At 39.4% G+C, this 16,780-nt stretch overlaps 1 protein-coding gene across 2 annotated transcripts; it reads left to right on the top strand.

Moving 5' to 3' along the window:
- Positions 1 to 1,102: 1,102 nt before the first annotated feature.
- med14 (mediator complex subunit 14) lies at positions 1,103 to 16,556 on the top strand. Of its 2 annotated transcripts, XM_087803892.1 has the most exons (29): positions 1,103 to 1,504; positions 2,693 to 2,719; positions 2,804 to 2,909; positions 2,988 to 3,161; positions 3,234 to 3,363; positions 3,441 to 3,569; positions 3,675 to 3,782; positions 4,425 to 4,557; positions 4,651 to 4,801; positions 5,910 to 6,021; positions 6,295 to 6,420; positions 6,525 to 6,603; positions 6,854 to 7,013; positions 7,093 to 7,284; positions 8,168 to 8,302; positions 8,383 to 8,459; positions 8,531 to 8,691; positions 9,157 to 9,303; positions 9,377 to 9,621; positions 9,702 to 9,971; positions 10,741 to 10,987; positions 11,469 to 11,591; positions 12,612 to 12,788; positions 12,866 to 13,104; positions 13,185 to 13,364; positions 13,441 to 13,548; positions 14,114 to 14,239; positions 14,321 to 14,510; positions 15,987 to 16,556. In XM_087803892.1, exons 1-29 carry the CDS (start codon positions 1,329 to 1,331, stop codon positions 16,055 to 16,057), a joined length of 4,299 nt encoding a protein of 1,432 aa, XP_087660018.1. In that variant the 5' UTR covers positions 1,103 to 1,328; the 3' UTR covers positions 16,058 to 16,556. The 2 variants fall into 2 exon arrangements, with proteins under 2 accessions (XP_087660018.1, XP_087660019.1); XM_087803893.1 differs by lacking the exon at positions 11,469 to 11,591.
- Positions 16,557 to 16,780: the final 224 nt, after the last annotated feature.

The raw sequence follows: 16,780 nt of genomic DNA, 5'->3' as shown, positions 1-16,780 counted from the left end.
AACACAACAGGAGTTCCAGAAAATCAAGGAAAAGCTTGTAGTATCCCAGTTGATGTGAACATTATGTTGATGTAGATGAGTAACTGTGCTACTTTTGAGTCTCTTCCAGATTATTAATCTCCTTAGTTTATCACACAAAAAATGGTCCAGTCAGTAAGGGAAAACTCATTCAAGATCTACACAAAACAACTTGTGACTTTTGTAAATAAATTGGAGCGAAAATGTGGATGAACAATAAATACACCCACGCTGCAGGAAGGAGAGATTTTTGCCGCTCCTTTTTTGCCCTCTTCTGCCCTCTTCCTTCAGGATATTTATATATTTTTTAATATATTTTAGTTGATGTCATGTTCTAATGTTTATTGTTGTTGTTCATTTTACTCTGACTTTGTTGTTGTGTATATATGTGTACTGTATGTCTTACTATAAAGGGTTAATCATTGTTTTTTCCCCAAAGTGGGAAGAATAAAGGAATATTTTTATTTGTTCAGGCTTTTCCTTGATTTTCTGGAACTCCTGTTGTGTTATCAGTTTTATCTTGCACTTTAAAGTATATACTTTATTGAATATTGTTTTGATTGTTTAAGCGCTTTGTGACCCTGGTCTGGAAAAGTGCTATACAAATAAAAATTACTTACTTACTTAAATTGAGAGTTTTGCCCTTTGGCTCAGCTCTTTTTTCCTCATGATAAACTAGATAGAGAATAGAGAGATGACTGATCCATCAAACCATATCATCTACAAAAAATACCTTAAATAACTTCCCCCTCAAAGCAAATCTGTGAAGTTCCGGATGAGTTCACTCTGGTGTGACTGTAAACTGGTCTGACTTGTTGTCTGTAAAACTATAGATATGTACAAAGTTGCACAATTCTATGCATGTTCGAGCTAAAGTCGTTGCAGAAATGCAAGACTTCATCCCAGAAAATTTGTTAATAAATGATTGGCTAAGGAGTTACAATAAGATTTTATATGGTGCACACTTGTGTTTCTCAAGTTAAAATGACAAGTACTTGGACCCAAACAAACACTCCCATTCCTGCAGAATCTGTTTCGGTTTTCTTTCTCACCCACCGATGACAATTTGCTCCCGACAGCAAAGATGGCGGTCGAGCGGCACTGAGCTCACTCACAAATACGCATTTCGCCTCGTTGTTTTTGTTGTTCTTCCCGTGGGGACCTTTTCAATGCAAGCCCCACGCCATTTAAACGGCGGCGCGATGTTGCGAGGCTTCTAAAAGGGAAAGAATTTCCTCCAGGAACTCGAGACGACAGTGGGAACGACAGCGGACTGGACGTCGTCGTGCTAACTAGCTAGTCGTTGTAAAATGGCTCCAGTGCAGATCGCGTCTGACATGCAGCTCGTCCCGCTCGGGGGACCGGTCGTCTCTGGTCCCCAGCCCCCTGCTCCGGGAGCCCCGGCTACACACGGGATCAGACTGAGCCTCCTCATTGATTTTCTCCTGCAAAGAACATACCATGAAATCACCTTGCTGGCTGAACTGTAAGTGATGCTCTAGGCCCCATTGCTAATGTTGCTAACATGCTAACGCAAGTCAAGGGATGCTCGTAGCCCCAGATTTAAAGTGTCTCACAAGATGGTTCAAGACTTGCAAAACTGGATCATAGAACCCTTTTGGACTTGAGTTCTGGTTAACACTTACTATGTTGTGGCTGATTATAACGGCGACAGGTGGGATGTGGGAGTAGCTCAGAGGTCCAGTGGGAAGAATCCTGTTGGATCTGTTTTACATTTGACAAGTAATAATATCATATATACTCATATACAAAGTGTCACATCCATAAGCAAGACCTTGTTATTAAATGATCATCATCTCCAATGATCCAGGGATGGAGTGAACAACTTCACATCATCCACTGATGATCAAGCCAAACTATTCCCAACTTTATCCCATGTTACCAAATTGAAAATATATTTTGTTGCCAGTTTTGTAAACACAACACAAGTTTTCTTTTTTTTATTGTGGCGGCATTACAGAATATATAAATTAAATAACGCGGATGAAGTATTATTATTTTATTTTGTACCAACACCACAAAAAATATGTTGGCAATAATGGTTTCTGATTCTGAAATAAAAATAGATTAATGAAATATAATAAATAACAAAAAAAAGAGAAACGCTAGCATCAAATTGCATTTAAATATTAATGAATTAAAATAAAATATATTACATTTAATTAAAATATGAATATTATAATATATAATATATATAACTATTCATAATCTGTAAATCAGATTTATAGAAAGAGTTCTTATGTGTACATTGTAGCTATTCCTTGTTTAGTATTTAGTAATCATTATTACCGTGATCATAAACAATCCCAAGTTTTACACTGAAGGAGGAAACCTTGAAGCCCAATGTTGCTTTGATTAAAAATGATTTTAGGCAAAGTAATGATAATCATTGCTATTGTGTAGTTTATTGAAGTCACTGGTCTACAAAAGAAACATGTCATACATTCAAGATCATATGATGGTATCTTTATTGTTTGATGCGGACCTATTCTACATGAAACATCAGTGGTACCCATGTATATTCAAAAGCTATTATTTCAGCATCATTTTTGGTCGGCGTCAAGCCTACAAGCTATACCCTTCTGGTATCTGCTGAATTCTTATTTAAACACATTTAATAACTTAATTTATTTTTTGTTTGATTTTCCCATAGGCTTCCAAGAAAAACAGACATGGAAAGGTATGGATCTCTACATTTTCAAGCAGTGTTTTAAAAGTTGCTTTTGTGTATATATTGATGAATTCTTCTTTTCTTTTTTTCTAGGAAAATTGAGATCGTGCAGTTTGCAAGTCGTACAAGGCAGTTATTTGTTCGTCTGCTGGCGCTTGTCAAGTGGGCGAGCAATGCGGGAAAGGTGGAGAAGTGTGCGGTACGTGTTAAGATAAATAAACAATAGTCTATCCAGTGCAACATTCAGTTATTAATACATTTTTTTCTTTTTTAACAGTTGATATCCAGCTTCTTGGACCAGCAGACTATCTTGTTTGTGGATACAGCTGACCGACTAGCCACACTTGCAAGAGATGCACTCGTACATGCCCGGTTACCCAGCTTCGCCATCCCGTTCGCCATCGATGTTCTCACGACAGGATCGTACCCACGACTCCCCACGTGCATACGAGTAGGTCTTGTTTATCTAGCTTCAAGACTTTCTCAGTCCAAACTCTCAAGTAATTATCTTTTTTTTGTTTAGGATAAAATCATCCCACCGGATCCCATTACTAAAGTAGAAAAAGTGACCACCTTAAACCAACTGAATCAGATTCTCCGACACCGACTTGTGACGACAGACTTGCCTCCTCAATTGGCCAATCTTACAGTTGGTAAGCCGTCTGTGCAACACACTATTGGCTATTTTATTTGAATGTTTTTAAAATATTAAGAATGTTTCTTTACGCAGCAAATGGGCGTGTAAAGTTTCGAGTGGAAGGGGAGTTTGAGGCAACCTTAACAGTAATGGGTGATGACCCGGATATTCCCTGGAGGTTGCTGAAGTTGGAAGTTTTAGTAGAAGACAAAGAAACAGGAGGTATGATTTTTTTTGTTTGTTGCGTAAAGCTTACTGCAACAGTTGAGAGTAATTTGCGTTGATTTTTTAATTTAGTTACTAATTATTATTGTTCTTCTCTCACAGATGGGAGAGCCTTGGTCCACAGTTTGCAAGTGAACTTCATCCACGAGCTGGTCCAAGCACGTCTCTGTGCAGATGAAAAACCTCTGCAGGACATGTACAACTGCTTGCGTATCCTTCATTTGTCCTCGCGTTTCTTCTCCTTTGCTATGCGGGAGGTTTATGTGCCATGCCACCACTTGGCTACAGTCCCGGTTCACTGTGGACGACTGCAGTAGTGTCGGAGCATATAGATTCTTGACTTGACCAGCAGATGAGCGCTGCATCCTAATAAGAAACACAGCTGCAGAACTACATCTCTCTTGTGTTATTACTCTAATCAACAAAACTGTTTTAACAACATAAAAAATACATTTTGTACTATTATGTCTACTTCTATAAATACTAGAGTATAAACTTTCTATACAAAAAGGTGTTTGACTTGTATTTAATTTGTCAATGGATGTGTCCAAACTGTATAAAAAGTAAGAATGGGTCTATTGTCAAATATTCCTCATAATCATGCAACGTTGGTGTCACCGGTGCGAATCATAATGCTAATCAGTACATCTTTGCTCAGCGTTTCCCCTCCCAATGCTCGCCCTGTCAAAGAGCCGTCTGTGTTGAGAACAAGCGCCTCTTTTATCAGTGACACAGCGACGGAGTTGTGTTTTGAATATTAAAATTCCTCATATACATAATCATTATGTTACTACAGGTGTCGTATCGACTGGATATTCCCACATAAGTCATATCCTTAACTGAACCATGCAGACTCCTTCTGTCTGTCGCTACAGCTGGAGGTACTTCACTCCCAAACCATGATGCTGATCCGGGAGCGGTGGGGAGACCTGGTGCAGGAGGAGAGATATTTGCCAGCCAAGTACCTCACCCTCTCGGTCTGGAAGTAAGATGCTCAGTTCCCACCATGTTACCATTAGAATGAGCACACAAGCCTGTCAACATGTTCCTGATTGTTTGATGTTTTTGGTTCCCTCAGCCAGCAGGTGTTGGGGAGGAAAACCGGTACAGCGTCGGTACACAAAGTCACGATCAGGATTGACGAGTCGGATGTTTCGAAGCCCTTGCAAATATCTCATGAGCCTCCACTGCCAGCATGTGACTCAAAGCTGATGGAAAGAGCGATGAAGGTAATTTATGTTCTAGGAACATGTTGTGGGAATTTTATTTTGTATTTTAAAATATGTTATTGAAGTCTGGATATTTGCTATAGTTTAAAGTCCTTCAGGACTGAATCTTTTCAAGTGAAGTGCACAACTGCAGGGTGACCAGGACTATCCATCTGATTGGTTAGAACGCTTGTATCAAACTCTTGTCCCACAAACTAATTTTATGTAGCTTGATGGTTAACTTATCAAATTAGATTAATGTTGATTTGCGTTGTGTGACAATATATTCATCGCAATTTTTTCTATTCCACAATACTGTCTATCAACAGACTAAAAATATAATAAGAATGATAAAAAGAAAAAGTTGATGTTTGGACATATTTTGGTTTGAATACGAATGAAAGCCATTACGACTTCGTCAAGAGTCATGTGGTCTGTAAATACTGCAACACCAGAGTCAAGTACTCGACAATACAACAAATCTATCCTTGTTACCACGATTTTTATCTTGATACATATTGAATCGCCAGATTCTTGCCAATACACACCCCTAATGTTTATATCTGGACCTATAAAGATGTTGGTGTTTGAGATAAGATAAAGCACTGACATCATGGATTTCTACAATTATACACAGTAATTGTAGAAATCCAATAACAGTAAAACTAAGTTTAAAGGGATATAATTTGCTTGTCGAGTGTTTGATGAAGAAGGACACACACAGGGATGATAAAGCTACATCGAGCCTCCAAAAATAAAAAGACAAAATCACAATTGGACTCATACTTCCTGGTAAATTCACATGTTTTCATTGCCTCCGACTATGATTGATAGAGGATTTTGGCCCCTTTGTTGATTGAGTTTTACACCCCCAGGTTAGTCAGGAAGGTATGATGCTCCCTTAGCTTCAGATATATGCATTTAAGTTTAAAGTTTTCTGTCCAATTAAGTTTATTGTGATTTTAATCTTTTTATTAGTGTTCAAGATCCACTCACTTGAGCACATGAAGAAAGGTCAAAACACCTCTTAACTTACAACGAAACTATTACTAATCAACTGTTTATTAATTTTAGATCCGTCATATATTGACTTTTAAATCTGAGTGTCTCGATTTCTGTTTTTGTTTAGATTGATCATCTGTCGGTAGAGAAACTTTTGATCGACAGCGTTCATGCAAGGTCCCACCAAAAGTTACAGGAACTGAAAGCCATCCTGAAGACCAGCAACCCAAGTGACAACTGTATGTATTCATGATTTTTATTTTACATTCATAATTTTCATGTACAAAAAGTCACATGAAAGAAGGGTTAAGATGTTAACGGTGATGTCACTCATTAAATGGTTTATACCAAAAAAGTAGATGTAATCATAGCAAGCTACTTCATCTGCAGAATAAAGTTTAGTTTCCTGTAAATAAATGGAGGAAAAATGTTTCCAGGCCTTGATTAATAAAGTACATAGAAGGATTATTGTTGTTTTTGCCTCATGTTGAAATTTCGTATTTGCTTTTCAGCGTTCATCGAGACGGCTTTGCCCACGCTAGTAATTCCCATCCTGGAGCCATGTGGCCGCTCAGAGTGTCTACATATTTTTGTAGACCTGCATTCGGGAATGTTCCAGCCCATGCTGTATGGATTAGGTTAGTGTGATGTAACGGGGCTTGTTTGTGGTCGTTTTAGTATAATAATTCACAATCCTTTGCTAAACTATATGATTAAATGAATGTTTCGTTTTCCTCCTTAGATCAGTCAATGCTTGATGACATTGAGAAAACAATCAACGATGACATGAAGCGCATTTTATCTTGGACTCAACAATTGAAGTAAGTAAAGTTTCCTTTTTTAAAATTTAATATAAATTGTACATGAGGTGTTTTTTTAACGGCCACTGGTCTCTTAGAGCAGTGCAGTAAATCAGATGAGCATCAGTTCATATCATTAAACTGTCGGTAGCAGTTGTGGCGTGGCTGAAAAAGTGGTGACAAGTGTTGATGAATCATAGAAGTAGAAGTGTGAATGCTGAAGGCATCGAAGCATGACTAATAAGACGGTCATTTCTTGCTGTCTGCTCAGATTCTGGCTGGGAGAGCAACGGTGCAGACAGTCTGTCAAGCATCTTCCAACGGTCTGCACTGATGTTCTCCATCTCTCCAACACCGATTCTCACCCTGTCGGTAACTTGTCCAAGCACAAAATCTTCATCAAGCTCACACGCCTTCCAAGTTACTATATCGTGAGTCGTTGTGCGTTTATCTCGATTTTATTTTGACACAGATTGTTCTCATCAACTCTTTCATATCTGTTCTGTTTAGATTGTGGAAATGTTGGAGGTGCCCAGCAACCCCACGCTCCTGCAGTACAACTACTTTTTCCTCTCTGTGGCTGCAGCAGAAGGGGAGGATGGCCTTCTGGGTCCACGGCTTTATAAACAACTGACGCCAAAGTCTGATCTCCCGCAAGAGACCACCAAAACTAAACTGCTTCGGCCTGGGACAAAGAGGAAGGTATTTATTCTTGACTGTCAGATATTATCAGACAAATGTGAATAGCTTTGCTTTTTAGTTCTGTATTTACAGAAGGTTATGTCAGTGTCAGCACAATATCTAATCGTTCAATTAACATTTTAAATGTTTTTCATTGAAAGTTTTATTTTAAAGCAATGAATTTGAACTTTTTTGAATGCTATGTATTACTATATTTTCATATTGAAAGTTTGAATTTGTATTATTTTGTAATAATTAAATTCTTCTAAAAAATATTTGAGTATTTTCAAAAATGAATTAATTGTATTTTTACATAGTTTAATATTCTTTTTAATATAATATACATTATAATAATTCATTTTTTCTTCCCATTTCATTATTTTAAAATATTTAGCCTTTTAAATTCAATATAAAATGTTGGTATTAGATATATATATATATATATATATATATATATATATATGTGTGTGTATATGTAAGTTTGATCAAGCTTTTCTTGTCACTATTATACCAACATTTCTATTTTGAGTTTACATGGATACTTATTACTTGTTGAGTTTAGAAATCTATCTTTTAAGCTATTGTTATTGGAATATTAAAATTCACATGTCATTTAATTATTTAAAGAAACGTTCATTATACAAAATATTGAACTAAATTATTAAAAAAAAAAAAATCATCCTTTCAATAGAGAAACCACTGAATTCAATTATTAAGAGGAAAAATCAAATAACCAAATGTCAACATTTGTAATGTTAAATTCAACCATTCAATATTCTCATCGCACTGATCCATACAGATTTTGTTAAGCTTTGTCAGGACTATGCGCAAAAAAAACAACTATGTTTTGGGTCCAAAATGAAAAGTGAAACTGAATTGTCACTAATCAATGTTGTCATCGAAGGAGACGGCAGAGCAGAGTGACTTGGAGCCAAAAAAGCCCAAACGTTCAGGGGAAATGTGTGCCTTCAACAAGGAGCTTGCCCACCTCGTGGCAATGTGCGATACAAACACCCCGTTTGTTGGCCTCAGATTAGAGGTATATACGTTTAAACACACTGTTCGTGTGACTCAATATTACTTGATTCTGCTTGAATTAAGATGAATATCTATTTGTAGCTTGCAAATATGGAGATTTCAACTCAGGGCGCCCAAATAGAAGCCGAATGCAACAGCCATGCCATCAGTCTGCTCAGGTAAATGTGCTGAAACTCATGTGTCAAAGTAGGGGTCACTGTGGTATGACTTTTCATGTTGAATTGTACAGAATTCCACCTTGCAAAGGAGTGGGAGAGGAGACGAGGCGAGCTTTGGAGCGATCCCTTCTGGACTGCACTTTTCGGCTACAAGGCAGAAACAACCGGACATGGGTGGCTGAGTTGGTGTTGGCCAACTGTCCCCTTAACAGCACTCACAGCAAAGAGCAAGGTAATTATGTATATTATTATTTTGGCCTAATTTATCAGTTATTATATAATAATATCCATTGTTTTTGAAAAGTGAAAACTAAAGTGAAAGTGGGTTTTGGTAACTAGACTTGTTGACATCTATGCTAAGGGTGTACTTTCATTGAGTTAAAGTGAAAACACTTTTTATTATGTTTTTACATTTGTAGTTTAGAAAATTGTCTTAGTTTTCTGCTGTTCATGTGGGATATTTGCAAAAATAATCATATACACATTACAAAAAGTAATCATATGTTGTTACAGTGTCTGACAAAATAATAAACAGTCAATAAAAAGGAATTTTCTAGTTTATACCAAACATTTTTGGTATAAACTTTTTTAATTGGTTTATTCGACTAATCAAATTATTTAAGTAATGGTTAATGTGACATTTACAAAATAAATTGTACGATTAAATTAATGTATATTTCCTGCTTCATCTTCCTAGCCACCACGCGGCACGTCTACCTGACCTATGAAAACCCTCTTTCTGAGCCGGTGGGTGGGAGGAAAGTGGTGGAAATGTTCCTCAACGACTGGAACGCCATCAGTCAACTCTACCAGTGTGTCCTCAACTTCGCCCGAGCTCTGCCAGGTATAATCCCTCGCTCTCCCTTTCTCTTTTGGTCGCACGTCTGATCTCTTTCTCTCCCTCTCTCTCTCTCCAGAAATGCCGTCTTACATGAGCAACTTTTCCGAGGTGCGGTTGTATAATTTCCGTAAGCTGGTGTTGTGCTACGGCTCCACCAGAGGAAGCTCCGTCACCATCCAGTGGAACGCAAACGGCCAGCGGTTCCACATTTCCCTCGGCACCGTGGGGCCCAACTCGGGCTGCTCCAACTGCCACAACATCATCCTCCACCAGCTCCAGGAAACGTTTAATAAGAACCCTAACGTGATGCAGCTGCTGCAGGTAAATTCAGGCTTTCGACGGACCCGGATTATGGTTTCTTCGGTTCTATTGTGAACCTGGTTTTCCTATGCTTCGTTCAGGTTCTTTACGACACCCAGGCGCCTCTGAACGCCATCAACAAGCTGCCGACGGTGCCGATGCTGGGCCTGACCCAGCGCACCAACACTGCCTATCAGTGCTTCTCCATACTCCCCCAGTCGCCGACACACATACGCCTGGCGTTCAGAAACATGTACTGCATCGACATCTACTGCCGCAGTCGCGGCGTGGTGGCCATCAGAGACGGCGCCTACAGCCTGTTCGACAACACAAAGATCGTGGAGGGATTCCACCCCGCACCGGGACTCAAGGTGAGCCAGGGCACAAGAGGGGTTTACGTTTACTGTTGAAAATTATTCAAATTATTGACAGAGATTAAAATAAATCTTAAAATTGTCAAAAATTCAGTAATTTTATTTATTTTTAACTTAAAGGAAAAAGCATATCTCAATCACTCAGTCTCTATCTGTCTGTCTCACTCCGTCTTTCTTCTCTATCTATCGGTCTGTCTCATTTTTTTTCTCTCTTTCTCTGTCTCTTTCTTGCAGTTTCTTTCTGTGCCTCTGTCTGTCTCTCTAACCCTCACTCTCTCCCTGCATATCCTTCTGCCTGTATCTCCCTCTAACTCACTCTCTCTGTCCTTCTCTCTGTTTCTTGTTCTCTTTCTGTCTCTCTCCCTCTCTGTCTGTCCCTCTAACTCTCACTCTCTCTGTCTCTCTGTTTCTCTTTCTGTCTCTCTCACTCTCTCTAACTCACTTACTCTCTGTCTGTCTCTCTCCCTTCCATCTCCCCCTCTGTCTTTATGTCTCTCTAACTCTCTGTCTGTCTTTCTGTCTGTCTTTCTGTCTGTCTCTCTATCAGTACTATTGGTACTTTTACAAGTAATGATATTAAATGGGTCTTTTATTATATTTATTATGGTCTTTTAAGTTTATTTTATATTTATTTAGTCCAAAAATGATATTCTTTTCTACTTGACAGTCTTAAACTTGACTTGTTGACACCCCTAGAGAACAAGTGACAGTTCTTAGTGGTCTTTGATTAACATGCATTGCTTAACTTTTCTTTATCTCGTCTCAGACATTCCTGAATATGTTCGTGGACAGCAACCAGGACGCCCGCAGGCGTTCCGTCAACGAAGACGACAATCCCCCGTCGCCAGTGGGCATGGATGTCATGGACAGTCTGATGATCCAGTTGCATGCTCAACAGCAGCCCAGCATGAGGCAGGGCACATGCGGCGTCTACCCACCACTCACGTCTCCACCGCCCAATTACCACGCCAACGTAACTCCCTCGCCGTCCATGATTCCCACTCAGTCACCTGGTAAGAAACACTTCTGTGTCATATTTGCTGACCTCATCTTAGCTTGCTCTTCCATCACTGGTGACTCATTGCCGACAACTTGGCTGACCTCGAGTCAGCTGCATGCGTCTCATCAATCCTTCCTTTTTAATCCATCCGTCACCTGTTTTAAAACGGTTACCTAATCCCATCGGCTGAGTAGTGTGCTTCCCTCAAACTGGTACAAGTTCGTCCTTCAAAATAATCTTCCAGCATGCCGTTGTTGTGGCGAAGAAATCCGAGAGAGTGACAGACTCTTCGCTGCCATCAGCCATGTGTCCATTTGTGTCATTAGTCCATGCAACATGCAAAAACCCTGCCAGCTTGGGGGTGAAAACAATGTAGTCACCATCTCCGCTCGTCAGCCCTGAAGCTGTCGCTCCTCATCCGCCCAGCTTGAGCGTGTCAATGCTTCAGTGTACAGAACAACCTTTTCTTTATGCCTCGTGGTGTCTGTGTGCAGGGAACATCCATGCCTCTGGCTCCCCTAGTGGAGCCCTCAGGGCCCCCTCTCCTTTCGGGCCTACCCCGTCTCCCTCCTCACTGGGCATAGCCATGGGCCAGACCAGCTTTGCCAGTCCACACGGTAAGCAGCCGGGTGGCCATCAACACTTGTCTGGTGGTGATTCTGGTCTGCTGGGAAGAAGCTGGCTTGTGCTCCCAAAACCAAAACCATGTCAATGAATTCCAAACCATAGACGCCAAATACTCTTTGTTTGTTTTTTTGTGTTGCAACAGAGCAACCTCAGACCAAAGAAACCAGGATATTGAACTTCAGTTCTTTAGTGGCACCAACAGAAACGCTTCGGTAGTAACAAATATTTAAGTTTTAGTGCCCAGAAGTTAATCACACAGTCAAGGCTGTGTACTTTCTGTGGTTGCCTGATGCAGGTAAAATACAGTCATGGTTACCAGAGATGTTTTTGGTTAAGCACACAGACGGGGTTCACTATTCTTGCATATGTCTATCACAAGATGGGTGTGACGTTCATTCGCCCGCTATTAAGGGTTAAGGCATCTAGTGAGATGTGTATATATTCATATAATCACACAGTGGTCCCTTGTAAGGTGTTGCGAAACCCCCTGCATTAAACAAAATTCCAAAAAAGAAGTGGCCATTTGCATTAACATTTGTTGGATTTAACATTTTATTTGAACTTACAATCACAGCTTTCGATCATTTTTGACGTAGCAACATAGATGTAGAATTTAAAATGCAGTATTGCAGTGACCAATCAGCTGGCACTAAACAGAGCAGTGTGTAGAAAGGGATGGTGGTAGTTCTGCTGCTGTGAACATTAGATTGTCACTTGTTTGCAAGTGTTTTTTAAAATGGAAATTGTTTCTTTTTTTCTGGCTTAGAAAATTACAATACAAGTTTAACAAATCTTCCTTTTGTTACAAATGATCTTATAAAATTGTTGTCGGAAAAAACATATTCAAGAACCACTATCAAATTGAATGTAACTGTTCCGGTATCAAAGATTTCTTACTGATATCCGGCCCTAACTGGATCTGGACGGTCGACCTAATGGAGTCTTCAGAAACCACTCTTGTCACCGTGGTCTGGAATGTCTGGTCACCGTCTTATCTCCGTCAACCCCAGGTGCTCTGGATCCAAGCTCTCCGTACGCCATCGTGTCTCCCAGCCAAAGAGGCCAGTGGCCCAACTCGCCGCAGGTCTCGGGTCCCTCTCCTGGCGCCAGGATCCACGGCATGTCTCCGGGCAACCCCTCGCTTCACTCGCCCATCCCGGACCCCCACTCCCCCCGCGCTGCCACCAGTAAGTGCTGCTTTTATTGATCTCTCATGTATCGAATCAAATCTTCTCTTCATGACTTCTTGATTTGATGTGTTCAGGTTCCCATGTGATGCCCACTAGTATGCCTCCACCCCGCAAGCTACCTCAGCGCCCCTGGGCTGCCTCCATTCCAACCATCCTCACCCACAGTGCCCTGCATGTTCTTCTGCTACCCTCACCCACTCCCTGTCTGGTCCCGGGCTTGGCAGGCAGCTACCTCTGCTCTCCACTGGAGCGCTTCCTGGGTTCTGTTATAATGAGACGCCACTTGCAGAGAATCATCCAGCAAGAAGCCAACGTGAGTCACGCTTGGATCTTTTTCTTCTTTTTTCTCCATACATAATTTTTGCTCATTTGTCGACTGTTCCTCTCATCCAGTTGTCTATCGTCAACTCGAACGAGCCGGGCGTGATCATGTTCAAGACGGACGTGCTCAAGTGTCGCGTGGCCCTGAACCCCAAGAATTACCAGACGCTGCAGCTCAAAGTCACTCCAGAAAACGCAGGACCCTGGTCTCAAGAGGAGCTGCAGGTGCTGGAGAAGTTCTTCGAGACAAGGGTACGTACAATGTTTTTATACTATATCCTGCTTCAACCTGATGTTGTTGAATCATCTTCTTTGCTTCTGCTTCTAGGTTGCTGGACCTCCTTTCAAGTACAACACTTTGAATGCCTTCACAAAACTGCTGGGGGCGCCGACCAACATCCTCAGGGACTGTGTTCGCATCATGAAGCTGGAACTGGTGGGTGTTTCTCGTTCTCTCTGAGCTCTGGATGTTCTCTTGAAGTAGAACACATGACGGAGAAAGTTATATCAAACTTGTATTCAAATACTTTGATTAGTGATGGTCAATGTCTTTGGAAGTATTACAGTGTCATTTGGATACTGAAAGGTTGAATCCAACATAATAAATGTTGACATTTTTTCACTGTTTTTTTAAGCATTCTATATTTTCTATAATGAAAGGCTGCATTAAAAAAAATTAGTACACAGTAAAACATAGTTTGATATTCAAATTCCAATAATTCAAATTAGGTTTTTGTGAATTAAATTATTCTTTTAATTTTTAGTTGTACATTCAATATAAAAAATGTATACTCTTTGTTTTCTATGTTGTCACATGATTGATTGGCTTAAAGTCCAATCAAGTAGCTTATGCTTTCTTACTGTCTGTTTTTATATTGAATTTAATAAGCTACAAAAAAGTATATAGAAAAAAAATTCAATATTGAAATAATTGAATCCAATTATTGAATAAAGTTTCAACATTACAAAAAAATAAAAATCTTTTTTTTTCTCCCTTCAAGTTCCCTGACCAAGCCGGCCAACTGAAGTGGAACGTCCAGTTCTGCCTCACCATCCCTCCCAGTGCACCCCCTATAGCGCCCCCTGGAACCATCGCGGTGGTGCTCAAGTCCAAGATGCTCTTCTTTGTAAGTCAAAGACCTTTAGCCCCCCCCCTCTGTTTCCAAACGTGGCCCTGAAAGTTAACCCCTGCTCGCTCCGTCTCTCAGTTGCAGCTGACCCAGCGTATCCCAGTGCCTCAGGAGCCGATCAGCATCATCGTGCCCATCGTGTACGACATGGCCACCGGCCTCACGCAACAGGCCGACATCCCCAGACAGCACAGCTCGTCGGGGGCGGCGGCTCTGATGGTCTCCAACATACTCAAGAGGTTCAATGAGCTGCACCCTGCAAGACAAGGTAACCATTAGCATTTAATCATGTTTTTTATTAAACTAGAATAATGTTTAAAATTAAACAGAGACCAGTAAAAGTAAAAACTAATGTTGTATTAAATGACTAATTACTTACTTACAACCGTGAAGATATTTCAGATAAATCAAGCTTTTAAATATGATAAAATGACATGTCTGGCTGGGCAACTAGATAATGTATTGGGTTCAACAAATAATCAGACTTTTTTAAACCAAACAAGTTACTTAAACTTCAGGGACTCTTCCTTTTATAGTAAATATACAGTCTGTCTGGCTAATTAATATTGTATATATTTTTCCCTTTGAGTGATTGAGTTTGACATCCGTGCTGTAGATGATTATGGGATGTGGGTTTTAAACAGTAGAGGTAAAGAAATGTGTAGCATAATCTCACCTGTGAAGTTGGTGTCAGTCTAAAAAAGAGGATCAAACCATTTCTATTACAGTGGCTGATGTTTTTCTTTTTGTTTTAACATGATAGTTCTGCATATAGATTTGCCTTTTTTATAGTTTCTTTTAATGTTAAAAAACTATTTGGATGAATTCAACTAAAAAAAAAGACACTTTCTCACAGTCTACTTGCATTGTCTTTTCTTGGTTTCGCACCAGGGACAAAAGTTAAAGTGAAGATGGAAGATTGATGTCGGCTTTATTTTATTTTTATTCTATTGGGTTCAACAAATAATCAGACTGTTTTAAACCAAACAAGTTACTTAAACTTCAGGAAGTGTCCATTAAATTGGGAACTATATAAAGATGTCGCCTCCATTGTAAACTGAAGCAAATTTTACTTCTTTAATTATTCTTTGTAATAATTTATATATATTTTACTGTATATTTACTGTGTATTTTCCATGTTTAATTGTGCTGCTTTTATCTTCTGTAAAGTGTCCTTGGGTGTCTTGAAAGGCGCCATCAAATAAAATGAATTATTATTATTATTCATTTATTAAATATATTTTAATAATCACATTTTTTTCCCCTCAGTTTGCAAATTCATTTTCTTTTTATCAACAAGTGATTTATTTATTTTTCCCCAGTTGTTTTAACTTTAATCAAGACCTGAAAAAAACACATTTTTTATGAGACCCTTGAATAAAGTACAATAATAATAATTAGTACAAAATGATCATATGAAAAAGTTTCTTCATGTTTTTATTGTATTGCTATTATTAATTACTAGTAAAACTCTATAAATATAGATGTATTTTCTTTTGGAACTTAATTGTCTCTTTTGCTTTATATCTCTTGTCCCCTAAAAACATATTTGGAAGTTTAAATCCTTTTTAAAAATAACATTTATATAAATTTAAAAGGTAATTGCAAGCAAGTGGTCTGACTTGAAATGCTTGTTTATACTGAACATGCTCTATGTGTCTCTGTAAAGTTTCTTTGCTGATGATGTTTGAGTTTTTCTTCTATTTGGCCGTAAAAGTAAGACAAACACTTCTTCTCTCCGCAGGTGAATGCACCATCTTTGCATCCGTTCACGAGCTGATGGCGAACCTCACCCTGCCTCCCGGCACCCGCTAACACAACAAGCAGCGACTCTTCAAAAACCCACAACTGGAAGCTCACCTCATCTCCCGTCACTCGGAGGGAAACGTTTCTCACGCCGGACGGAGACGACGACCCGCCACGTCTCGATGTCACAAACCCGGCGTGTCGGACGCGTTGAACCACTGTGTCTCCTCCCGATGAACACGACTCTCCAGTCAGGTTTTACAAAAGACAAACAAAAGGATTATTTTCTTCTTCAGCTGCACTAGTGAACAAAAAGTATCTATTAAAAGAACGGTTGTTTACCGAAATATGTAAATTGTTGTACATTTGCTTATTGAAAAGAATTCACTTTGTCTTCTTTTTTTTCTTTTCTTTTTTTTTACAACTCTGACGCTGATAATATTGTATTGCTTTAGTCCTTTATTTAAATGTCGCCATGCCTTTATTTTGTCAGACTTTGGATACTTCAAGAACTGTGACACACTTTATAAAAGCAGTTGTATTTTATTAAAATGCATTTTCAGCCTGACTCGAGGAGCTGTTGTGTGATTGTTGCTAACCTTGTTTACCCAGAAGCCACAAAGTCATTTCCAGCGAAATAAACATTGTTTTGAGGTTTTTTTTCGTGAGCGGCGCCGTCGCTTGAAGGCAACAGGTGTTTGTGGAATTGTTGGTGGAGACGGAGCTTTTAGGCAAGAAACAAAAAAATGAAAAGCTTTCAGGACTTATATTTAAATGTGATGCATTGATGTG

The sequence above is a fragment of the Callionymus lyra genome, chromosome 12 (assembly GCF_982586985.1).
Source record: "Callionymus lyra chromosome 12, fCalLyr1.hap1.1, whole genome shotgun sequence".
NCBI lineage: Eukaryota > Metazoa > Chordata > Actinopteri > Syngnathiformes > Callionymidae > Callionymus > Callionymus lyra.
Note: the sequence above shows the minus strand (reverse complement) of the source record. Positions and strands in the feature narration are given on the sequence as shown.